Source organism: Mesoplodon mirus, assembly GCF_964341445.2.
Source record: "Mesoplodon mirus genome assembly, chromosome: 1".
Taxonomy (NCBI): Eukaryota; Metazoa; Chordata; class Mammalia; order Artiodactyla; family Ziphiidae; genus Mesoplodon; species Mesoplodon mirus.
The window spans coordinates 206709929-206736520 of record NC_138976.1 but is presented as its reverse complement, the minus strand read 5'-3'; the positions used below and the strand labels follow the sequence as shown (position 1 = coordinate 206736520).

Here is a 26592-nt window from a genome sequence, read left to right as displayed (position 1 = left end):
GGATTTGGAACTGACATTTTATATCTCTGATCTCAACTGTATAAATATTTGTTTAGACTGACTATCAACATAGAACACAGACATTCTCTTCTGATGTATGGATGATAGAATAGTCCTTAACTGGGCCCCTAAGGATGGGGCAGGCACAAACTAACAGAGGGCAATGAGGCAAATTTTCAATGAACTCAGATTTTATATTTTCCTTTAGGTAAAAGAGTGGTTGCTTCTATACCAAAAAACTATTTCTTATAATTTGGGTTACATTAAAAATATCTCATATATACAACCATTTATCGGAATCTATAATAGTGACTTGGTTTTCTCAAATACATTATATATGGAGTCCTTTAGCCTGGAATTAAATTAATCATGGTTGTATTTTTTTTTCTATAGACTTCCCAGCTATTTTCCCCTAGGAAAACTCTCTTAAATAATCAAGAGAAATAGTTTAGGCAACATTATGTAAATCATCACCCTTATTAGATGAATTAATATTCTTGAAGTTATAGCTCATTTCATGGAAATCAGATTAACCTGATGTTATGGGCATTGTCATTTATCAGTAAGTTATTTGTTAATATGCTCAGTATGTGACATAAAATATGTAACTTTAATAAGAGAATGGATCACCTCAAATAATTTAGCAAATCTTGAAAATGATAAGGATTAAAATTGTGGATGTATAAAGGACACAGAAGCTTGGAGAACTTTAAAACCATCTATTTCTCTCCTGTTTCCCTCACACAAGGAAATGAAGGCTGACACTTTAGCATGGTTTGGAAATCCTTCTAAAAAGTATCTGACTTTCTCTTAGAATTAACAAGTAATTTAAAATTTTAAGAACTGCAGAACTGATCACATGAATTACCGTAATTTAGTCAAGAATTTTTTTGAATATCCACTTTTGACAAACATTGTACATATATATACCAGGTTGTAGAGATGAATAAAATCATCCTTAGTCTCATATAACTGAAAGAAAAATCCCCCAATATTAGTGAATACTGAGGGATTAAGGATGATGCTATGAGAAAATTTTATAATGTGAAATTTATTAAGTTAAATAAAATATTGTGCTTTTGAGATTAGAATGACTTGGTTTTGTTCTAATGATACTGATGATAGACAGTGGTTGTATTTTGCAGAAGTTTTATGGGAGCAAAATAAAAACTTGATAATGTGATATAAATTTGGTCCCCCAAGGCGATTTTTATTGTTATTTCTATTGGTGTTGTTAATGAGAGAAATTTCTGTGATCTATTAGAAAAAAAATGTGGATATCAATATCTAATCAAAAAGAAGGACAAAATAATGGATAATTAGAGAATATATATAACCAGTAAATTAAAAATATACTCACATGCTAAGGAAGCACAGTGGTGGAAGTTTTGCTCATCATAAAGCTTTAACAGTGAGTAGAAGGTATCTTGGTGTCTTGGGTGTGGGAAGATATGCTAACAACCAGTGATAGATCCGTTGTAAAATTTGGAACTGTTTCTTTGGTATTAAATTTCACTTAAGACCTGTGCTTCTGGACAGGATGGAGTAATAGGAACTGGATTTACTCTCCTGGCTTAAACTGCTAAAAGTAAAAAAATATATATATATTAAACAATACTTTTAGACATTGAACAACAAACAGCACAAGACAACGGTTGTATAAAGCTTTAATTATAATGATAACCCATAAAAACCAGTGGCATAATGTTTTGTGTAATACAGTTAAATGTTGGTGTTTGAACAAGTCCCTGGTCACCTGTGAAAAATAAAGGTGGATTCTCTTTTCATATTTATTAACAAAATGAATTTCATAGTGATGCAGTATTTAAATATGTTAAAATACTAAAATTACTAGAAGAAAACATTTTTGTTTTATTTAATAAGAGTTAATTTTTAAAATTTTTATATTTTTATGTGTTGCATTTATTGCTTTAAGATTATACAAATATGTTTTGATATAATTGAATACATGCAGCATCAACTAGAGTATTCAATACACAGAGTATTCAATGGGTATAGGCTTAGTAGTGGGACCAAATTAGCCCTAGACTAAATTGTTTCACTTGCAGCCTAATAAGGCTTACAAGGAAGCCTCAAAATGATCAAACTATTTCTTAACTACCTCTTTGAGCAAAGTTACAAATATTTTAAAAAAATACAAATACGCTCTGCAACCAGTAAAGTAAAATTCACAATATCTGACATGCAATCTAGAATTACTAGGGATGCAAAGACGAAGGAAAATATAACCCATAACAAGGAGAAAAATTAATTAATGAAAACAGACTGAAAAATGGTACAATCAGTAAACAAAGACATTCAAACAGTTATTATAACTAATTTTCATAGGTTCAAAAAGTTTAAAGGAAAGCATCAACATCTTAAATAGACATATAGAGGATATAAAAATAACCCAAATTGAGTTCCTAGAGATGAAAAATATAGTTTCTGAGATGAAAAATAAACTGGATGGGATTAAAAGAGATGAGGCAATGCAGAAGCAAAGATTGACCTCCGTGCAAAAGCAAAATTTTGTTATTATAATCTGTCCCACTGAGTAGTCCAAATATAAAGTCTGAAATGCAAAATGCCAGCTTGGTCATCTTTTTCCATTTCAAGTTTGCTTTACCCTTTCTGCTTTGTGCTTCCAAAAATAATTAAAGTATAAAATTATGAAAATTGTATTCAATGGTATTAAAATGAAGCATCTATCCATTTTATGGATTGCCCTGCATAATGCAAATATCTAAAATCTAAATATTATGTGTATATATACATATATGTATACATACATATATGTATATATATCTCACTAGCAGAATGAAAAGAAAATATGAAAGTACAACACAAGTTGTGGAGGAATAGAGTAAAGGAAAGTAAAATGATAGTATTTTTGTTTTTAGATATAGTTGCCCTACGCAGTGGAAAAATGATATACGGATTAGCATATTTTATTTTCTGAGAAGCATGAATCAATTTAAAAGATGAAAGGGCAGATGAATTTAAAGAATCATTAATTTAAATACATAATCAGTCTTCAATTTTTTTGTTACTGACAACATCCCCTTTAAGATTTTCAAAATGCTGAAAGGTGGGATTCCAAGATTTTTAGTTGCTATAGAAGCAATTATTAGCAAATCCTTTCTTCTAGTCTCATTACAGAAAATAGTGCCCTTTGTGCCCAGAGAACTCCCATTAGAACAGATAGCTAGTGGGAAGCAGCCACATAGCACAGGGAGATCAGCTGGGTGCTTTGTGACCACCTAGAGGGGTGGGATAGGGAGGGTGGGAGGGAGGGAGACGCAAGAGGGAAGTGATATGGGAACATGTGTATATGTATAACTGATTCACTTTGTTATAAAGCAGAAACTAACACACCATTGTAAAGCAAGTATACTCCAATAAAGATGTTAAAAAAAAAAAAAAGCAACTGCATTTCGGAGCAGCTCAGAACATAGGGTGTACCACTCTGGAGCTATCCTACATTTCCTGTGTCTGATTAAATATTGTGTATATATGCTATGTATTTATATCTCCATCTAAATATACATCTATATCTCCTAAAATACTCTCTCACATATAATGAAGTCACAGTTTCCAGATAGTTGTTCTGGTAGTCATTAGACAAAATATAGTCTCATTTATTTAAAAAATGTGAAATGAGAGAAATGTATGAAAAACTTGATCCATCTTCTGACTGAATTTGTGGTATTGGTACCTTCAGAAGAGGAAATAATTAATTTATTGTAAATTATTTTATTCCTCATTTATTAGAGAGGAAATTTATAAACTGAAACTGTTAGGGCTTAAAGGGCTTTTTTCCAGAAGATAATATCTGAGGTTCTCACCTTACACTGAGCAGTATATCACTAGTAAAAAATCAGACATGTATGTACATTATTAAGTTATTTTATTTTCACCTGGCTTTTTAATACTATCATCTGATATACATCATATTAATTGACACTGCAATTTCTTCCTTGATTTGTATATTTTTTTCTACAAACACTTTGCATTCCAACTTCCACGTATCTGATTTACTCATCCCTGTGATGGTCTTCATCTTCAGACATCTTGCTGTCTGGGCTGTTCAACCCTGTGACAGTAAAAGCACACTCACTAGGGACTAGGAGTTTGAGAAGGACTTAGAAAATTGTTTGGAACCTGAAAAAAATGGCTCCAGAATATGAAAACAAATCTGCAAAATTGAGATCAAAACCTGTGTAATTAATATTTTTAACTAATATTACTACAACAGCAATGTTACTCAGCTTTCATATAGTTATCTGTAAATTATACTGGATATGTGACTTGGGCACATTTTAATGCATTTGATAACATTTAGGGTAAAGCTTCTAAAAGGGCAATTGCCTAGGACTGAGGAAGGTTTAAAAATGGCCCTGCACAGAATGAACTAGAAGTGACTTCAGTGGGAGGCTGAGGCAGAGATGCTGGACCCGGAGAGTGACAGAGCAGGCGTACATTGGAGAGAGCTTTCCTATATAGGAGAGCCAAGAATTTGTTACTTATTGAGGGGGGAGCATGAAGGTAGTGGACCCTATAATGAGAATCCTAGGATTGCTCCTAGATTTCTAACTTGGATAAATGACAGGACGGTACTCTTTGGTGAATACTAAAGGAACAGCAACAGCAGCAAAAGTCTAAGAATGGAACTTTAACATATCACAATGCCACCTTTAAAGTAAATTTGGTATTCTTCTCCTTTTTGAATGAATGAAAATACATTAATTAAAGACACACACGAGCTCCCCTGGTGGCACAGTGGTTGAGAGTCCGCCTGCCGATGCAGGGGACACGGGTTCGTGCCCCGGTTTGGGAAGATCCCACATGCCGCGGAGCAGCTGGGTCCATGCGCCATGGCCGCTGAGCCTGCGCATCTGGAGCCTGTGCTCCGCAACTGGAGAGGCCACAGCAGTGAGAAGCCCGCGTACCACAAAAAAAAAAAAAAAAAAAAAAGAAGACACACACATTCACACACCTGCTAATATCTGCTCTTCTGCAATCATGTGTTTTCTGTATAGTGTCTAAATATCTATTCCAGTTGAAGTAGTGCTTAAACACTTCAATATGCCTCTTTTCAGCCTAAAAGAAAAACTGTCTATGACTGTTTCAACATATTTTAAATATATGTATAATCATTGCCAACTTGTCTGCTTTGCAGATTCTAGTTTCCTATACAATATTTAATATCTCCCTTTATTGAAAATGTCATTGCTCAGTATTATGATTGTTTTTCATTTTTATTATATGTCTGAATATTAGAATTATTGATTAATCTCTTTATTAATGGAATAATCTCAGCACAATGTTAAATACACTTCTTCTCTATCATTATTATATGTTATTTTAAAGATTTTCCATACAGTTACTTTAAACGGGATTTTCAGATTTTTCAGGCTTTTTGAAGTCAGTAGGATAGGCTCCAGTGAGTAAAAGAAATGCTGAAGAACAACAATAAGAATTAAACAAATTTAAGTAGTTAAGAAAGCACTAATCTAGTCATTGAGAAATGTATACTAATATTTACATAGTATGTATATATAAATCAATAGTTTCTAAATGAGATAATCTACTGAACAAAATATCTTAAAATATGAATGAAAAGATGTTGTAAAATCTCTATATGATTAAAGTACAAAAAATTTTATAAGCTTGGAATATAAATAATAAGCGCATTTTTGCCTGGGAGACAAGTTGTTATCTGGGAAACCTCAAGACATTTTGTAACTTATCAAAATCACTTTACTATCAATCTTGAGCATTTCTCCTATCAACTCTATAATTAGTATTGGAAATTACCATGATGACTCTATTTCACTATCAGGAACATTGAAGAAACTATTTAAAGTGCTAAACATTGGTTTTAACAAATAAAAAACAATTCATCTGAAGAAGATGTTACAATGAGCTGAGGAATTAAAAGATCTCAAAGTAGAGAAATTTCACTGACTGCAGTATAAACAACTTGAGGGTAGAGAGTGTCTGTTTTTCCTGTTTGCCCTCCAAATTTGGGAACAGTTTTATTTGCACGGTGCAGGGTGATAAGCAAATGTTTAACAAATGAAAAGTACTGAATTCATTACCTTGTGGTACAAATGAGGATTTCTTTTATACTGTAACTAGAAGATTTTAACTTCAGCATTATGAATTATTAATGTCTTTATCTGATTCCCAGTTCTGTGTCAACCAAACTTATTTGAGTGATAATTAGAGGACTTCATGTTTATCCTATCTTCTAGGATTTCACTTTTGCATATCTGTTAATTCATAATTTTGACATTTTTATAGCACAACCAAAGACTATAAAAACACATAGAGCAAGCACTTGCCAAAGAACTCTAAATAAAACACATCTCAGATATGAAATTAGATCCATGCTTGGTTATACTTCTAAGTGCTTCATCTAAAGAGAGACGTGCAACACTGCTGCATGAATTCATCACCTAGGGTGACTTTTAAACCTACCAACAGCTGGCCCCTCTATCATATCTGATTTTATTCAATAGTCTAAGTGATAATAATTTTTGATCAAGAACTTTATTTTACTGGTTGTAAAGGTGGGCACATGCACACGCACACAATCCCCAGTGCTTTTAAAAATTGTGGGACAGAATTAATCATAACTATTGAGTTTAAATGCCATTTATCAACTTATTAAAGTGCAAGCATGCAGGGAAAATAAGCTAAAGACAAGACTTTCGTTTTTCAATTTATTTTTTAAAAGTCTTGTAGAAATCTTTATGAAATTAACACAAAATGGTGGTACCAAAAATCTTATTGCTTTGTTTATTCCCTAGTCTGTGGCAATGTAAAGAGTGGAAGTTAAGCCGGAATTTAAGTTAAGGAAAGCTATATTGTATAAAGTTTAGCCAAAATTCTCTAACTTGCCATATTTTTTCAAATAAATAAACTTTCTATTCTCTTCCCTCTCTCCTCATCTCCCTTAAGGTATGTCAACTCTAACCCCGCCCCCCCATACACACACCTTGTTGCCTCTGATATTATCTCCTCTACTAGAGGCGCTTTTGTACTTATTGCTACACAATAGTTCAACAATAAAATGTGATAACTGCAGGCAAAGGTGTTTCAAGAAAGAAGGTAAATGTCCTTACACATTTTCAACATAGAAACAAAAAGTTTACAAAACAGCAAAATTAAAAAAAAAAAGTTATAGATAAAGTTTGCAGATAATGTTGTCATCCCTCTTAAAAGAAGACGGATAAGGCACAGAAGAAATGTAGTGTTGAGGACAATGAAAATCAGCAGTTATTGCAATCTATTTATGCTGCATTCAATGGATTTAGAAGACAGAGGCTTGAGTGCTGTCATTATTACTTGTTTGCCATTTGATGGTGGGCAAAATATTTAATTTCATTGGGTTTCTCTTTCTATGCCTCTAAAATGTGGATTCCCAGGCTAAGAAAATATTTCAAATCTTTTCTAGGTCTAAAAGTCACAGACCTTAGTGTACCCTTTATAAAGGCCACATTTTCACAAAAGATAGCATTCTTGTAAAACACCTTTATAGAAAGAAAAAGCTATATTTAGAAAGCCCACTCAGTGTCCAGGGTTTTCTGAAGTCGTACTGCTGTTTGTAACCAGGTGTAGGCCAGTAGGACAACACATTTGCTTTAACAACTGTCCAGATTTCTTGGAGTTAAAGATAAGTTTTTCGTTATTCTAAGTGTTGACCTAAGAAATTATTGAAAATAAGAATTGTTCTAATTTACTTCTTGAATTGCCCAGTTCTTACATGGCCTGACATGAAAGGTGATTTAAAAGATTGCATTTAAGTTTGGACATATAGCCTTCATCCTGCTGTTTCATCACAGACCTCTTACAAGATAAACACGTGCAACCATTTTGAGTTTCTGAATGGGAGTGCTCCTTAGAGTATTTTCCCCTTATAAAATTCTTGCCAACTTACTCCAATTTGAATGCAGGTAGAAATTTATAAATTTCTCCAAGAACTTATTTTTATTTTTATGAATCTTACTGATTTTGTTTTAATACCGGGGACTTTGTCAAATTCATAGACATTTGATAGAATAAAAAGCAAAAGCATAATTCGGAAAAATCCAAAAACCTCAAATAGAAAATAAGATGCTATGTTGTTAGTAACAGAAATTAGCACAAATAGACTGAAAAACTGACCACCATTGTAAACTGAGCTTTTAACTATGGCAGTCGCCAGGAAAAGGAGGGTTACTCCTCTTTTTTTGCCTTCTTTTAACAATCTCGAAAATTAAAGAAAGATTGAAATGACAATAAAAATAATTTATTTCCCAAACCATTTGAGAGTAGTTGCTAACACAATGCAATGTCTCCCCCAAATCCTCTAGTATTTCCTACAAACATATATCCAAATATAATCATGAAAATAAGGAAATTAACACTGACACATGACCACAGAGCTACTAATCCTCAGACCCCTTTCAAGTTTTGTCAATTATCCCCATCATGTCCTTCATAATAAAAGGATCAGCCCAGTGTCACATGTTGCATCTAGCTGTCCTGTCTCTTTAGTTTTTTAATCTGGAAAATTTTCTCAGGCCTCCCTTGAATCTCATGAACTAGAAAGTTTTAAAGAATATGGATCAGTTATTTTGTAGGATTTAGCTGTTTGTATTTGTCTCATGATTATTCAGGATATGTGTAGTTGGCAGGAATAACACAGTGGTGAAGCTCTGTTCTTCTCACTGCTTCCTATCAAACAATTTTGGCAAACTTTTAACTTGTAACCTTACTGGACTATCATGTTACTCATTTGATTAAGGTGTATCACCCAGTCTTCTCCATTGTAAAGTTATTTTTTCTCCTTCATTATTAATAAATTTTGTGGTAAGGCACTTTGTAATTATGTAAATATCCTGTTCCTCATCAAACATAATTTACTCAGTTTAATTATTTAAATCAGTATGAACTCATAGACTCCTATTTTATTCAATTGACTATAATACATTTCTGCCATTATTTATTTTGAGGCTGAGATTGTTCAAGATTTGTCCAGTGGAAACCCCTTCCGTTTGGCTTCTATATCCTTTGATGTTTCCCAATTATTCTGTGATATCTCCCTTCGTTTTTTTTTTAACATCTTTATTGGAGTATACTTGTTTTACAATGGTGTGTTAGTTTCTGCTTTATAACAAAGTGAATCAGTTATACATGTATCCTCATATCTCTTCCCTCTTGCATCGCTCTCCTTCCCACCCTCCCAATCCCACCCCTCTAGGTCACAAAGCACCGAACTGATCTCCCTGTGCTATGTGGCTGCTTCCCACTAGCTATTTATTTTACGTTTGCTAGTGTATACATGTCCATGCCACTCTCTCACTTTGTCACAGCTTATCCTTCCCCCTCCCCATATCCTTAAGTCCATTCTCTAGTAGGTCTGTGTCTTTATTCCCGTCTTACCCCTAGGTTCTTCATGACATTTTTTTTTTTTTAGATTCCATATATATGTGTTAGCATACGGTATTTGTCTTTCTCTTTCTGACTTACTTCACTCTGTATGACAGACTCTAGGTCCAGCCACCTCACTACAAATAACTCAATTTCCTTTCTTTTTATGGCTGATCCCTTACTTCTTGAAACAATAGTATGTTCTAGGGTCATCTTATATTTTCCCTGTAGTGGTTCTAGAATCAGCCATTTCTCCAAAGAGCTTTAGTTCCTTCAGTTGGAGAGCTGTATTTAGAAACCAAGATCTGGACACTAGGTGTATTCATTGCTCTTGGGAAGCAGTGGTCCCAGGTACTCTCAATAGGCAGAGCTAGGGGATTTATGTACATATATACATACACACATATGAAAACACATATTCATAACCATTTACACATATTCACAAACACATTCATAAACATATGCATACGTATAGTCTATGTTTTTTTCTATAATGTCACTATATTGAAAATCATGTGTTCACATTAACATCCTCCATTCCCTTTCAACACCCTTTCATTCTAGTTTTTGCCCTTTTCATATTTTAACTCCCTCCACAGATATTAAAATAACACTGATTACCATATTCTTAATATCCTTAATTATTTGATCAATCTTCCTGTATTTAAGTAAATTCTTGTAGCTGCCACTTTCCCATCCACACATTTTCTCCACCTGGCACGGGTTAGGACAATCTGTACAGAGTGGTTGCCAAGGCCACTTCCTCATGTGGATGCCCTTTCACACGAATCAGACTTCAGCAGTCAACTCCAGGCTCCCTTATGCAGACATCCTCTCCCCTTTCTCAGACTCTGAGACCCAATGCCAAGTCATGTGGTTCCTTGAATGCCCACCTCCCCCATGCTGACAAAGTGTTATTTTACCTCACTTAATGGACTAATTTGTTCAAGAAGGGAAGGGATCACAACACTATAAAGCAGTTATACTCCAATAAAGATATAAAAAAAAAGAAGGGAAGGGACAAGAACGGGGATGAAGAAAGGGAGGTGGACAGGGATGAACAGGTATCTTTCCTTTCTAAACAATATTTGAAGAGGTCCTTCATTTAGAAGTTGCAAAGACATTATGAAGTATCAGCTGAAGAACTGAAACAACGACATATATTTACACATCTGTATCTCTACATCTATGACACACAACGTACACCTAATTTTATAGCAACCAAAATATAATTTAACAAAACTTATGATGCTTAGCCATACACTTTAATACTCAGCAACTTAAAAAAATGTGCAGTGCCATTTGGCACTGATGGACTGGACACAGGAATTGTGGGAAAGTGAGAGTTTAAGGATGAATCTAACATTTTTGGCCTGAGCAACTAGATTAGTTATGGAGCCAGGAAAAACGGGAGTGCAATGGATGGATCAAAGCAAAATATTTAGTTTTATTTGCTAAGTTTGAAATGTCTATTATGCATAGACTGGAGATATTTAGTGGGAAATTGGAATTAGGAGTCTGGAGGTTAGGTGAGTGCTTAGGGCTAGAAGTATGAATTGGGGAGTCATAAGTCATCTTCCCATTAAAGTAATGGGACTAGATTAAAACTCATGAGTAGTTAAGGTAGATGGAGAGTGAAGGGGGCCAGGAATGAGCCTTAGGGCATTCTAAAAGACGTTGAGGGATGGGAGGCATCACCAAGGGAGACTGCCAAGGAATGGTGAGTGAGGAGGGGAGAAATCTAGGAGAGGATGGTGTCCTGGTAGCCAGTGAAACAAAATATTCATTCTGGAAATTATGAGGTTCATTTCCCAAAGTTTCTTGAATTGATGATCATTTGAAACTTGGTATTTTAAAAAGAGCTTTAGCAAACAGAAAAGAGAATAATTTTCTGTCATGAGTGATTGATTGCAGTAGCATGGGGAATGGAAACGTTGTGAAAAGGGAATCAAGAATCTATGTAAAAGACAATTTTAAACAAAAGTATTCATTTAAAAAACAAGTACACAATATTTAGACCTTATATTTTGTCTTTGTGTCCACAGCAGCTACAGCCTGCTGTAAGTGAAAGATGAAGGATTACAGTTTAATATCAAATCAGGGAGAAAGGTGAAATAGTTGAATTCTTTGTAGATTTTTAATAGATTTCAAACCTCTATTGGTTTTGAATAATGTCATATTTCAAACATAATTTTCTAAATAATCATAACAATTTTAGAATCAGGATAAACCTTATATAACCTTACATAAAACTTATTTAAATGCACATATAGTTCATTTTTACGGGTAAAACTAGGACTCTGGTCTTCTGATTACCAGTACTATTTCTTATTGCAACACACTGTTTAAATGTATAGATGATTGAAAAAAAGAGCATACCAGTGATCTCTTAAATGTTTTACAAAATATTAAGTAATTAAAATTAGGGGAAATAAAGCTCATGAGGATTAAATTACAGGAAGAGTTTATAAGAGGGCAAACAAGTAGGAGATGTATTGCCACACAGATAAATATGAGGTTTTAGTAGAAAATGACCAAAACTGCATTTATAAGGTCATGATACTAGCTAAATGAAATAAAGACAACCATCATGTGAATAACATATAATTTTGAAGGTGAATTTTGAATATGGAGACTGATACAGATTAACATCTGATTATAATAAAAATCAGATTGGCAGGGTAACAAGGTCTTCTTCATCCCATCACAGCATATCAGGAATAAGAGAACCTCTTGATACTTTGGTATGTGCCATTTTAGGACAATGAACTTGCTACAAAGTGAACACATGACATAAAAAATAGTTTAGAAACATAAATATGATTCAAGAAATCCATGGATGGTGAAAGCTATGTTGGATTATTTCAAAAAGTTAGGGATGACTAGGTTAAGTAACTTCTCTTTTTAATAACAGAATAACTGTCACATGAAAGATCTGACTATGCCATTGACAAAGATAAAATCCTGGGACGCCATGGCTTCACAGTCTAATAGTCTAGAGATACAATGTCCAGTATAGTGTCCATTAGTCACAAGTGGCTATTAAATACTTGAAATGTGGGCAAGTTTGACTTAGGAACTGAAATTTTAATTTTATTGAACTTACATTTAAAAATTTAAAAACACATGTGACTAATGGCTGTAGTGTTTGACAGCACTAAGAACATTTCCATTATCATGGAAAGTTCTATTGACCAGAGCTGACCCATAACCTTTTTACTTAATTTTACATTTATTCCTCTTTGCTAAGAAAATCCTCTCTCTTACTAAAAAACAATATTAGCAAGATGGCTAGATATAAGCTCAAGATGCAAAAATCTATTGGATTTCTATAATCCAGGAACAAAGAGAGAGCTTAAAAATTATTTAAAATGGAAAAAAAAACTACCTAGGAATAAATCTAAATAAAAATGTGCAAGACATTTATGGAGAAAATGAAACCTTATTGAAAGATATTAAAGAAGTCTTAAATAAATGGAGAGGTACATCTTGTTTATGGATAGAAAAGACTCAACATAATGGTGTAAGTTTCCCCCAACTTAATTTATATAGTCAATACAATTACAATAAAAATACTTAATAGAGGTTTTACAGGATTGCCAATTCTGAAATTTATGTGAATGGTCAAGAACAGCTCAGACACACCTAAAAAATCCATTCATTCCAAAATGGTCCTGGAAAACTTAATTATTCATAAGAAAACAAAGAAATTGGATAATACAGACGAGTCGATTGTAAGTGCATTAATGGCTTGAATATAAAACAAAGATACACTAGAACTTTCAGAAGAAAATATACTATATCTGGGTAGCATTAAACTAAGGAAGGACATTTTAAGTAGAACAAAAAGACACTAAGCTAAAAGATAAATTTGATTTCATTAAAATTGAGAGCCGCTATTTATCAAAAGACAACATTAAAAAAGTTAGAAGGTATGAAATAACTTATTTGTGTCGTATATAGCTGACCAAAGATTATTTGCTTGTATTTAAAAAACAATACAAATAAGTAAGAAAAAGATAAACAGTAGAAAAATGGACAAAAGATATTCTCTGGACTTCACAGAATAGGAAACATAGGCAACTATTAAACAAATGAAAGGATTCTCAGCCTATCAGTAATTAGGGAAATACAAATTAAAATTGTTATGGACTGAATTGTGTTCCCTAAAATTCGTATGTTGATGCCCCATCTCCCAATGTGGCTGTTTGGAGACAGGGACTTTAAAAACATAATTATGGTTAAATGAGGTCATAATGGTGGGGCCCTAACTGATATGACTGGTGTCCTTGTAAGAAGAGAAAGAGATAAGAGGGATGTATACACACAGAGAAAAGGCCATGTGAGGACATGGCAAGGAAGCAGTGGTCATCTGCAAGTCAAGGACAGAGGCCTCAGGAGGACCCAAAACTGCCAACATCCTGAGCCTGGACTTCCAGCCTCCAGAACTGTGAGAAGATAAATCTCTTGTTTTTTAAGCCACTGAATCTGAGGTATTTTGCTAGGACAACCTGAGCAGACTAATACAAGGAACAAAAGACTAGAATGGCCATTCTAACTGGTGAAGCTATAGAGCAAAAGGGCTGAAAATTGATTCCATAACTTTGGAAAACATTTTGACATGAATTTTTAAAGTTGAATATTTGAATTCCCGACACCTCAGCAATTCTACTCTTAGTATGTCTACTCTTTTACTTATGTTAAATCTTGCACATGTGTACCAGGAAACATTAAAATAAATGTTCATGGAAGTACTGTCCGTAATAGGCCCCAAACAACCCAAATATCATTAATAGAATAAACACATTTTCTTGTATTTATACAATCAAATATTATACAGTAGTACAAATGAATGAACACTAGTTAAAGTAAAGTGGATGAACCTTAGAAACATAATGTTGAGTAAAAAAAGCAAGCACAGAAGACTCAAGTATGATATCAATTTTATAAATCTCAATAATAAGCAAAATCAGATAAAAATTATGTGGATGTTCAACATAAAGCCAAGATCAGAGTGATTTCTTTGGTGAAAGCAGGAAGGTGGGATCAGGGTAGAGAACAGAGAGAAGACTCAGCAGTTTTGATTCTGGTTCTTAGTTTTGGTGGTGTGTTTGCAGGAGTTTTTATTATTTCTCATAACTTACATACAATTAAATATATTCTTCTGTATATTATCTAATAATATTTAAAAAATCAAAATCCATTATATACCAAAGATAACACCTAGACATTAATTATAGAGAGTCCACTTTGAAACAACATACATAGTTACTCATAAATCTTCTGTAGTTGAAAGCTTTTAGCTATGAAATTCTTCCCCCTTCATAGGAGGACTTTATGTTCCATAATGAAGGAAAATTGTTCCTACTTTGGGACAATTTGCCTTCTTTATTTAAGTGATACAAGTCCTTTGGCTGCCTAGAAATTTTAAAAACAACTGATAACTACATCTACTGCCTGCTAGAGAATAAAGGAAAAGGAGCATAGGAGGCAATCTCATACATTATTGATAAACACATACAAAGACAATATTCGTACAAAGCTATTTCTCCATAAAGCAACTCTGAATTTTATTAATAAATACATATATATATATCAAACATTAATAAAAGAATAAAATCCAATATGAGTACATTTGCTCTTTTTTTGCAATTAGTTCCAGGATTCTATTTTAGTTTATTACTTCATATCTGCGAGAGTTGGGTGTGTGTTTGTGTGTTTGGTTTTGTGGAAGTTGCATTGTGCTAAAGTTTACATTTCTTTCTTGAATTAAATGGCATTTGTTATCCCTTGGGAATACTGAAGATAGCAACAGCAGATTACTACCTACTGGTTGAAAAGTATAAATAGCAATTTTAGCTGCTAGTGATTCTGAAATTGCCCTTATCTTTGTCCTTCTAAAAATGCTCCAAGAATTACGTTTTGCAAATCCACAGATTTACTATCCATATTCAAGTCATTTACGTGGACAAAGAATGTAGCCTGCGGTATCAGTAACAAAGGATGTTAGAGCCATCCAGCCATCAGCCACTGTAGCCACCCCCAATGCTTCACCCTGAGGGGATTCAGGATGGAGAAAACAGGATACTGGCCCTAGATAATTAAAGTGCATATCAAGGGAATGATTTCCATGAGACCAGATTCTTGCATCTCACCATATATAGAAAAGTACTAAATTTATTAACTTAAGATGTCTAGTTTCTTTACTTAACAGTAATCTTTTGATGTTCCAACTACCTGGGTTTTTTTTGCAAGAACCCCTAAATATCCTGTGCCCTCCCTGACCTCTTCAGAACAGTCCCTCAGAGCTATTTGAGAGGCTGTCTCCTGATTTAAGTCCTCAGTATGTCCTCCAAATAAAACATAATTCTCAACTTTTAGGTTGTGCATTTTTTTTCAGTCAACATTTAATTGTATGGCTCACGTAGGTACTATGCTTAGATGTAATGGGATGAGCTGTAAATTATTAAAACTAGATAAATTCTGTCAGCTCTACCACTAGCTGAGATCAGGCTTTCTTCTCTGGATACTTCTGTCATAGACCTTGGCAGATATGGGGTCTGTGTTGGTCTTAAAATTATTCTTAGAATTGTGGGGACTCATTCATTCTTTCAGCAAATTTTACTACTTATATTCTATGTGTCAGTTACAGTGCTGGGTCTTGAAATACAGAAGTCAACACACGAAAATACAAGGATCAAACACATTTTCTACCATATTAACTTTTTTCGTTCATTAATTCATCCCTAAGTCATTCAACAGGCATCTTCTTATTGAATACTGATGAGGGGTCAAATGCTATGCTAAACACTGAGTATATAACTTCAAATGAGATGGATAGGCCCTGATTTTGATGTCACTACTATCTTTTGTCCTGCCATATAATGGGACAGCTTCATTATTCCCTTTACCCTAAGTTTTTATCACAAATTGCTAATGAAAATAAAACTGTTAGTGGAGTTTCAACATGCATAGGTAAATGAGAACAGAGAACTCCCCTTTCGCATGCCCCATTCTTCTCCTTCTAACTCCCTATGTGAACTCACTTTGTGCCAAGACAAAGAAATTGTGCCCCAATAAGAACCAAGTTGATTTCCTCACACTGACTGGGGCTATTGCTCACTTAGAAGACTTGATGCTTAATTTTGATAAGCAACTAGAAGTCCATGGAGACAACCTATAAAAATGATTTGTATTGGGAGAAAATACTAAAAAGGGTTAATGTGCTCTTTCACATGTCTAACCTCCTGGGATTAAACCACAGGCACCAAGGTCACCAAGTGTACTTGGCAACAATGAGCTAAAAATGAACAAAAAAAGAGCATCATACTGTTATTGTATTCATCTTCCCCCAAGGCACTCTCTGATAAACACCACAACCACTAAGGGAATTGAGAACAGCTTCCTTGTGGGGCAGGTTATATATGCATCTTTTTCCAAGAAGTTAAATCATATCCAGCTATCAGCACATCTTACTTAAGGTCATTGTAATGTATGAGATTAAATGTTCCTGACTGGAAACCTTCTTGTCCTCAATTCATTGGCTATACTGGATTTTTTTTCTTGGGTCAGACCTTCAGACTTCTACCAGAAATCGTTCCTTTGGGGAAACCAGGCCTTCCCAGAAACTCAGGAAACTGAAATGGAGACAGCAAGAGAGAAGGAAATTATTTGGACATATAGACCTCAATTGTTTGGTTTTAAGTAAACGTCCCAGCAAACATCTTCTAAATAGTATAATAACTTTAGGGAAATTCACGGTTTATAAGTTTGTGTACTGATAAACTGAACATATTATAAGAGTACAGGTTTCATTTTGTGTCTTCAACTCAAGCAAAGACTTCAAAAAAGTCTCAGTTATCCTTTGTTCATTAAGACACAAAAAGAGGGCCCCGCGCTCCCGCCGCCGCTGTCGCCGCCTCAGCGTCCCCCGGCTCCAGTACCTCTCCTAGGACAGCGCCGCCGCCAGCGCTCGGCCCTGCCTGCCGCCTGTGCCGCGCAGCCCTTATGCGCGCCCGGATGGCGCCTTCCTCCCCGGACCAGTTTATAATGTAATAATTCAAGAACTTTATCATACAGTGGAGTACCTTAACAACTGTCTATGTGCTTCCCATGATATGTTCTCTACATTATGAAAAGCTCTTGGTGCTGCAGCCAGGAGTCAGTGCTGTGCCTCTGAAGTGGGAGAGCCAACTTCAGGACACGGGTGCACAAGAGACCTCCCAGCTCCACATAATATCAAGCAGCGAAAATCTCCCAGAGATCTCCATCTCAACACCAGCACCCAGCTTCAGTCAACGACCAGCAAGCTACAGTGCTGGTCACCCTATGCCAAGCAACTAGCAAGACAGGAACACAAACCCACCCATTAGCAGAGAGGCTGCCTAAAAACATAATAAGGCCACAGGCACCCCAAAACACACCACCAGACGTGGACCTGTCCACCAGAAAGACAAGATCGAGCCTCAAGCACCAGAACACAGGCACTAGTCCTCCCCACCAGGAAGCCTACACAACCTACTGAAACAACCTTAGCCACTGGGGACAGACACCAAAAACAACAGGAACTACGAATCTGCAGCCTGCAAAAAGGAGACCCCAAACACAGTAAGATAAGCAAAATGAGAAGACAGAAAAACACACAGCAGGTGAAGGAGCAAGATAAAAACCTACCAGACCTAACAAATGAAGAGGTAATAGGCAGTCTACCTGAAAAAGAATTCAGAATAATGATAGTAAAGCTGATCCAAGATTCTATTTCCAAGATCCAAAATCTTGGAAATAGAATAGACAAAATGCAAGAAACAGTTAACAAGGACTTAGAAGAACTAAAGATGAATCAAGCATCGATTAAAAACACAATAAATGAAATGAAAAATACTCTAGATGGGATCAGTAGCAGAATAACTGAGGCAGAAGAACGGATAAGTGAGGTGGAAGATAAAGTAGTGGAAATAACTGATGCAGAGCAAAATAAAGAAAAAAGAATGAAAAGAACAGAGGACAGTCTCAGAGACCTCTGGGACAACATTAAACACAACAACATTGGAATTATAGCGGTTCCAGGAGAAGAAGAGAAAAAGAAAGGGACTGAGAAAATATTTGAAGAGATTATAGTTGAAAACTTCCCTAATATGGGAAAGGAAATAGTTAATCAAGTCCAGGAGGCACAGAGAGTCCCATACAGAATAAATCCAAGGAGAAATACGCCAAGACACATATTAATCAAACTGTCAAAAATTAAATACAAAGAAATCATATTAAAAGCAGCAAGGGAGGGGCCTCCCTGGTGGCGCAGTGGTTGAGAGTCCGCCTGCCGATGCAGGGGATACGGGTTCGTGCCCCGGTCTGGGAGGATCCCATGTGCCGCGGAGCGGCTGGGCCCGTGGGCCATGGCCGCTGGGCCTGCACGTCCGGAGCCTGTGCTCCGCAACGGGAGAGGCCACAACAGTGAGAGGCCCGCATACCACAAAAAGAAAAAAAAAAAAAAAAAAAAAAAAAGCAGCAAGGGAAAAACAACAAATAACACACAAGGAAATCCCCATCAGGTTAACAGCTGATCTCTCAGCAGAAACTCTACAAGCCAGAAGGGAGTGGCAGGACATAATTAAAGTGATGAAGGAGAAAAACCTGCAACCAAGATTACTCTACACAGCAAGGATCTCAATCAGATTTGATGTAGAAATTAAAAACTTTAGAGACAAGCAAAAGCTGAGAGAGTTCAGCACCACCAAACCAGCTATACAACAAACACTAAAGGAACTTCTCTAGGCAAGAAACACAACAGAAGGAAAATACCTACAATAACGAACCCAAAACAATTAAGGAAATGGGAATAGGAACATACATATCAATAGTTACCCTAAATGAAAATGGACTAAATGCTCCCACCAAAAGCCACAGATTGGCTGAATGGATACAAAAACAAGACCCATATATATGCTGTCTACAAGAGACCCACTTCAGACCTAGAGACACATACAGATTGAAAGTAAGGGGATGGAAAAAGATATTCCATGCAAATGGAAATCAAAAGAAAGCTGGAGTAGCAATTCTTATATCAGAAAAAATAGACTTTAAAATAAAGACTATTAGAAGAGACAAAGAAGGACACTACATAACGATCAAGGGGTCGATCCAAGAAGAAGATATAACAATTGTAAATATTTATGCATCCAACATAGGAGCACCTCAATACATAAGGCAAATACTAACAGCCATAAAAGGGGAAATCGACAGTAACACAATCATAGTAGGGGGCTTTAACACCCCACTTTCACCAATGGACAGATCATCCAAAATGAAAATAAATAAGGAAACACAAGCTTTAAATGATACATTAAACAAGATGGACTTAATTGATATTTATAGGACATTCCATTCAAAAACAACAGAATACACATTTTGCTCAAGTGCTCATGGAACATTCTCCAGGATAGATCATATCTTGGGTCACAAATCAAGCCTTGGTAAATTTAAGAAAATTGAAATTGTATCAAGTATATTTTCCAACCACAATGCTATGAGACTAGACATCAATTACAGGAAAAGATCTGTAAAAAATACAAACACATGGAGGCTAAACAATACACTACTCAATAATGAAGTGATCACTGAAGAAATCAAAGAGGAAATTTAAAAATACCTAGAAACAAATGACAATGGAGACACGACGACCCAAAACCTATGGGACGCAGCAAAAGCAGTTCTAAGGGGGAAGTTTATAGCAATACAATCCCACCTTAAGAAACAGGAAACATCTCAAATAAACAACCTAACCTTGCACCTGCAATTAGAGAAAGAAGAACAAAAACACCTCAAAATTAGCAGAAGGAAAGAAATCATAAAAATCAGATCAGAAATAAATGAAAAAGAAATGAAGGAAACAATAGCAAAGATCAATAAAACTAAAAGCTGGTTCTCTGAGAAGATAAACAAAATTGATAAACCATTAGCCAGACTCATCAAGGAAAAAAGGGAGAAGACTCAAATCAATAGAATTAGAAATGAAAAAGGAGAAGTAACAACTGACACTGCAGAAATACAAAAGATCATGAGAGATTACTACAAGAAACTCTATGCTAATAAAATGGATAACCTGGAAGAAATGGACAAATTCTTAGAAATGCACAACCTGCCGAGACTGACTCAGGATGAAATAGAAAATATGAATACACCAATCCCAAGCACTGAAATTGAAACTGTGATTAAAAATCTTCCAACAAACAAAAGCCCAGGACCAGGTGGCTTCACAGGCGAATTCTATCAAACATTTAGAGAAGAGCTAACACCTATTCTTCTCAAACTTTTCCAAAATATAGCAGAGGGAGGAGCACTCCCAAACTCATTCTACGAGACCACCATCACCTTGATACCAAAACCAGGCAAGGATGTCACAAAGAAAGAAAAGTACAGGCCAATATCACTGATGAACATAGATGCAAAAATCCTCAACAAAATACTAGCAAACAGAATCCAACAGCACATTAAAAGGATCATACACCATGATCAATTGCGATTTATTCCAGGAATGCAAGGATTCTTCAATATTCACAAATCAATCAATGTGATACAGCATATTAACAAGTTGAAAGAGAAAAACCATATGATCATCTCAATAGATGCAGAGAAAGCTTTTGACAAAATTCAACACCCATTTATGATAAAAACCCTGCAGAAAGTAGGCATAGAGGGAACTTTCCTCAACATAATAAAGGCCATATATGACAAACCCACCGCCAACATCGTCCTCAATGGTGAAAAACTGAAACCATTTCCACTAAGATCAGGAGTAACACAAGGCTGCCCACTCTCACCACTCTTATTCAACTTAGTTTTGGAAGTTTTAGGCACAGCAATCAGAGAAGAAAAGGAAATAAAAGGAATCCAAATTGGAAAAGAAGTAAAGCTGTCACTGTTTGCAGATGACATGATACTGTACATAGAGAATCCTAAAGAGACTACCAGAAAATTACTAGAGCTAATCAATGAATTTGGTAAAGTAGCAGGATACAAAATTAATGCACAGAAATCTCTGGCATTCCTGTACACTAATGATGAACAATCTGAAAGTGAAATCAAGAAAACACTCCCATTTACCATTGCAACAAAAAGAATAAAATATCTAGGAATAAACCTACCTAAGGAGACAAAAGACCTGTATGCAGAAAATTATAAGACACTGATGAAAGAAATTAAAGAAGATACAAACAGATGGAGAGATATACCATGCTCCTGGATTGGAAGAATCAATATTGTGAAAATGACTCTACTACCCAAAGCAATCTACAGATTCAATGCAATCCCCATCAAACTACCACTGGCATTTTTCAGAGAACTAGAACAAAAAATTTCAAAATTTGTTTGGAAAAACAAAAGACCCCGAATAGCCAAAGCAGTCTTGAGAACAAAACACGGAGCCGGAGGAATCAGGCTCCCTGACTTCAGACTATACTACAAAGCTACAGTAATCAAGACAGTGTGGTACTGGCACAAAAACAGAAAGATAGATCAATGGAACAGGATAGAAAGCCCAGAGATAAACCCACGCACATATGGTCAACTTATCTTTGATAAAGGAAGCAGGAATATACAGTGGAGAAAGGACAGCCTCTTCAATAAATGGTGCTGGGAAAACTGGACAGGGACATGTAAAAGTATGAGATTAGATCATTCCCTAACACCATACACAAAAATAAGCTCAAAATGGATTAAAGACTTAAATGTAAGGCCAGAAACTATCAAACTCTTAGAGGAAAACATAGGCAGAACACTCTATGACATAAATCACAGCAAGATCCTTTTGGACCCACCTCCTAGAGAAATGGAAATAAAAACAAAGATAAACAAATGGGACCTAATGAAACTTCAAAGCTTTTGCACAGCAAAGGAAACCATAAGCAAGACCAAAAGACAACCCTCAGAATGGGAGAAAATATTTGCAAATGAAGCAACTGACAAAGGATTAATCTCCAAAATTTATAAGCAGCTCATGCAGCTCAATAGCAAAAAAACAAACAACCCAATCCAAAAATGGGCAGAAGACTTAAGTAGGCATTTCTCCAAAGAAGGTATACAGACTGCCAACAAACACATGAAAGAATGCTCAAACTCATTAATCATTAGAGAAATGCAAATCAAAACTACAATGATATATCATCTCACACCAGTCAGAATGGCCATCATCAAAAAATCTAGAAACAATAAATGCTGGAGAGGATGTGGAGAAAAGGGAACAGTCTTGCACTGCTGGTGGGAATGTGAATTGGTACAGCCACTATGGAGAACAGTATGGAGGTTACTTAAAAAACTACAAATAGAACTACCATATGACCCAGCAATCCCACTACTCTGCATATACCCTGAGAAAACCATAATTCAAAAAGAGACATGTACCAAAATGTTCATTGCAGCTCTATTCACAATAGCCTGGAGATGGAAACAACCTAAGTGTCCATCATCAGATGAATGGATAAAGAAGATGTGGTACATATATACAATGGAATATTACTCAGCCATAAAAAGAAACGAAACTGAGCTATTTGTAATGAGGTGGATAGACCTAGAGTCTGTCATACAGAGTGAAGTAAAGCAGAAAGAGAAAGACAAATACCGTATGCTAACACATATATATGGAATTTAAGAAAAAAAAATGTCATGAAGAACCTAGGGGTAAAACAGGAATAAAGACACAGACCTACTGAAAATGGACTTGAGGATATGGGGAGGGGGAAGGGTAAGCTGTGACAAAACGAAAGAGAGGCATGGACATATATACACTACCAAACGTAAGGTAGATAGATAGTGGGAAGCAGCCACATAGCACAGGGAGATTGGCTTGGTGCTTTGTGACCGCCTGGAGGGGTGGGATATGGAGGGTGGGAGGGAGGGAGACGCAAGAGGGAAGGGATGTGGGAACAGATGTATATGTATGACTGATTCACTTTGTTATAAAGAAGAAACTAAAAAAAAAAGACACAAAGAGAGGGTAAAAAGGGCAAGTTTCTAAGTCTTTTTCTTTAAAATTTACTTCCTTTCCTCAGCCTTCATCAAGATCTTCAGGAAATTAACTTTACTAAAGTTAATTATTCATAAAATAAACATACGAACCTGCAGAAGACAATTTCACAGAGACCTGTAATGTACAATACCCATTGCATACATGCACCATGAGCTTGTCTTTTCTAGCACTGGCACACACAAAACTCTCTCTGTGTGTGTGTGTGTGCACATGTGTGTCTTTTTTTGTGATGGAGCCATAGGGAAAAAATAAATCTATTGGCTGCAATTCAGTGATGTAGAAAGATTTAAGGGTAAAGGAAAAGGCTACATCAAGTGAAGCAAAAAAGTTATGAGGTTGTGCTTCCATAATAATAACAATAGCAGTCTTCTGTAACCAAGGGAGCAGGCTCCTCAAATTATAGTCACACCTGTTAGACCATCTGCCCATAAATTTCACACTATCATTAATGGAAAACAAATGGCACTGTCTCTCCTTCCCTTTGTCCATTGGCTATTCTCATATAAATGATTTTTCTCTTCAAGGTCGTGCTCTTTCCTATCGTTTAAAAATATTAGGATTTAGGAGGGGTGATATATAATGTGCCATGCCTTGGTACTTGTACCAGTGATGGCTCTCTAAGGAGCACTGGATTGTTAAGGGGCTATAAATTGAATTCCCCTAGAAGCAGAACCTGAGGCAATAATTTCAATGCAAACTGTTCATCTGGGAGGTGCTTTCAGAAAACTCAGAAGTGGAGTGGGAATTGAGAATGGAGGCATGGAAGGAAGCCAACAGAGGTGCATTACTGAATCAATTACTCCTGCAGGAAACTGCTGCCAGTACTTCAGGGGAGTTCTGTGAAACTCTATAGAACATGTCTCAGAGTTATCCCAAGAACTGGTGAGAAACTTGAAGTACTTATCTTCCAGTCCCCTCTGTCCTTGGTTGAAAGCTACACCCAGATACATTAACTCCTGTACATTTCTGGCCTGCCCTAAGGTGGATAATTGCAGGTGGTAGCATGAGTCTATCAGCATATACTGGAATGATGAGTGCTGGGGAGATATGAGTGGAGCATTGAAACCATCTAATACAGTTGGGGCAGGTGATATTAATTATTGGCTTGCAAGTCCAAATGGGTAACCTTAAATTCCTGGGTTAATGGTTTTACTTTGAGGCATTTAAGCATGATGTATGAGTAAAAATTTCCTCTATTAAATCAAGTTGAAGATCCTAAGTCCCTAATCTTCTGGAAAACTGTGGGGATCTTTTTAACAGATTTTTGAAAAGTAACATGATTAAGATTCCAAACTGACCATCCATTCATTCATTCATTCACTCATTAAACAAACATTTATTGAACACCTAAAGTATGCCCTGGGTTAAACTAGGCACCAGTGTTACTGTTACTAAAATCATTATCGTGCCACCTAGAAGTCAATGTATTGTGACACTCAAATAAGAAAACCCATAGTTACCGTAAAAATTATTACAGAGTGCTATAGGAAGACACGGTAAGACCTTAATTCATGCCGTGGACAGTAGTATATGGGGGATATCAGTAGGGCTTCCTGTAGAAGGCAATGGAAATGGATACGTAACATGAAGGAAGGGTGAATTTTTGAGGAAAAGAGAAGATAAATTCATGTTTGCCAGAAAATGAATGGTTAAGGATCAGTCCAGAAAGGAGTTCCATTCATAATCAGTATAAGAAATGTCACTGGGGCTTCCCTGGTGGTGCAGTGGTTGAGAGTTCGCCTGCCGATGCTGGGGACACGGGTTCGTGCCCCGGTCCGGGAAGATCCCACATGCCGCGGAGCGGCTGGGCCCGTGAGCCATGGCTGCTGAGCCTGCGCGTCCGGAGCCTGTGCTCCGCAACGGGAGAGGCCACAACAGGGAGAGGCCCGCGTACAGCAAAAAAAAAAAAAAAAAAAAAAAAAAGAAATGCTCACTGGAGTGTAAGAAAAGAAGACAATGGAGAGGGTGGTAGAAGCCAGACCATGAATGGTCCATGTATGTATACTAAGTGCTATGGTCTAGTGTTTGTGTTCCCCTCTAAATTTGTACATTGAAATCTTAATTTCTGGAGGTGATAGTAGTAGTAGGTGGGGCCTTTGGGAAATGATTATGGTATTAGTGCTCTTATAAGAGATGCCACAGAGCTCTCTAAGCTCTTCTGCCATGTGAGGTTACCATGAGAAGTCTGTAACTCAAAAGAGGGCCCTCATCTGACCATACTGGCACCCTATTCTTGCACTTGCAGCCTCCAGAACTGTGAGAAAAAAATGCCTGTTGTTTATGAGCCACCCAACCTGCACCATAATCTTACAGCAGCCCAAAAGGACAAAGAGAGTTTGGATGTGAGATTTTACTCCAAGAAAGATGGGAATCCATTGAAGGATTTTAACTGGTAACTTAGAAGAGAGAAAAGTTTCATAACACAATCAGGTATTTTTATAAGAAAAATTTGTTTCATTTTCAGAAAGATCACTCTGGAAATACTGTGACTAGATTTTTGGAGAAGGGTGATGGCAGTCCCGGATATAGAAAGATGAGTTAGTAGTCCATTAATGTAAGTCAAACAAGAAAGTGGATATAGAAAGTGTGAATTTGTGGCTGAGCGTTATTTTCTTTTAGCACTTGAAAAATGTTATGTCAATGCTTCTGACTCCAGAGTTTTAGACAAGAAATATGCTGTCATTGGAATTGGTGTTTCTCAATAAGTAATGCATTGTTTCTGCCTGTCCACTTTCGAGATTTTTTTTGTTTTTACTTTTCAGAAGTTTAATTATGACACGTCTTGGCAAGGACATTTTTGTGTTTTTCCTCTTTGGGTTTGCTCAGTTTCTTGAATTTGTGTTTATGTCTTCTAAAAAATTGGGGACTTTTTAGTCATGATTTCTTTGAATACTTTGTCAGTCCTACTTGCTCTCTGTTTTCATTCTGGAACTTTGATGATATGAATGTTAGTGCTTTTGTTACTGTTTACACGTTCTTGAGATCCTGTTCTTTCTCCCGTCTCTACCCCTCAGTCTATTTTTCTCTGTGCATGTGGTGGATTGTATTGATCTAAGTTCATGATTCTATGCTTTGTAATCTCCACTCTACTCTTGAGAAAAGTTTTTTGATTGTTGTATTTTTCAGTTCTACTGTTCTCATTTGTTTTT

At 35.9% G+C, this 26592-nt stretch overlaps 1 protein-coding gene across 1 annotated transcript in view; it reads right to left on the bottom strand.

The window, feature by feature from the left end:
• Positions 1–17294: 17294 nt before the first annotated feature.
• The window catches only part of LOC309807150 (E3 ubiquitin-protein ligase RLIM-like), a gene marked incomplete at both ends in the record, with an annotated part of 69397 nt that continues 60099 nt past the window's right edge, over positions 17295–26592 (bottom strand). Inside the window, one exon of the mRNA XM_082626440.1 lies at positions 17295–17489. Coding sequence (XP_082482566.1) covers positions 17295–17489 — 195 coding nt within the window. The remainder of the gene's footprint in view (positions 17490–26592) is intronic.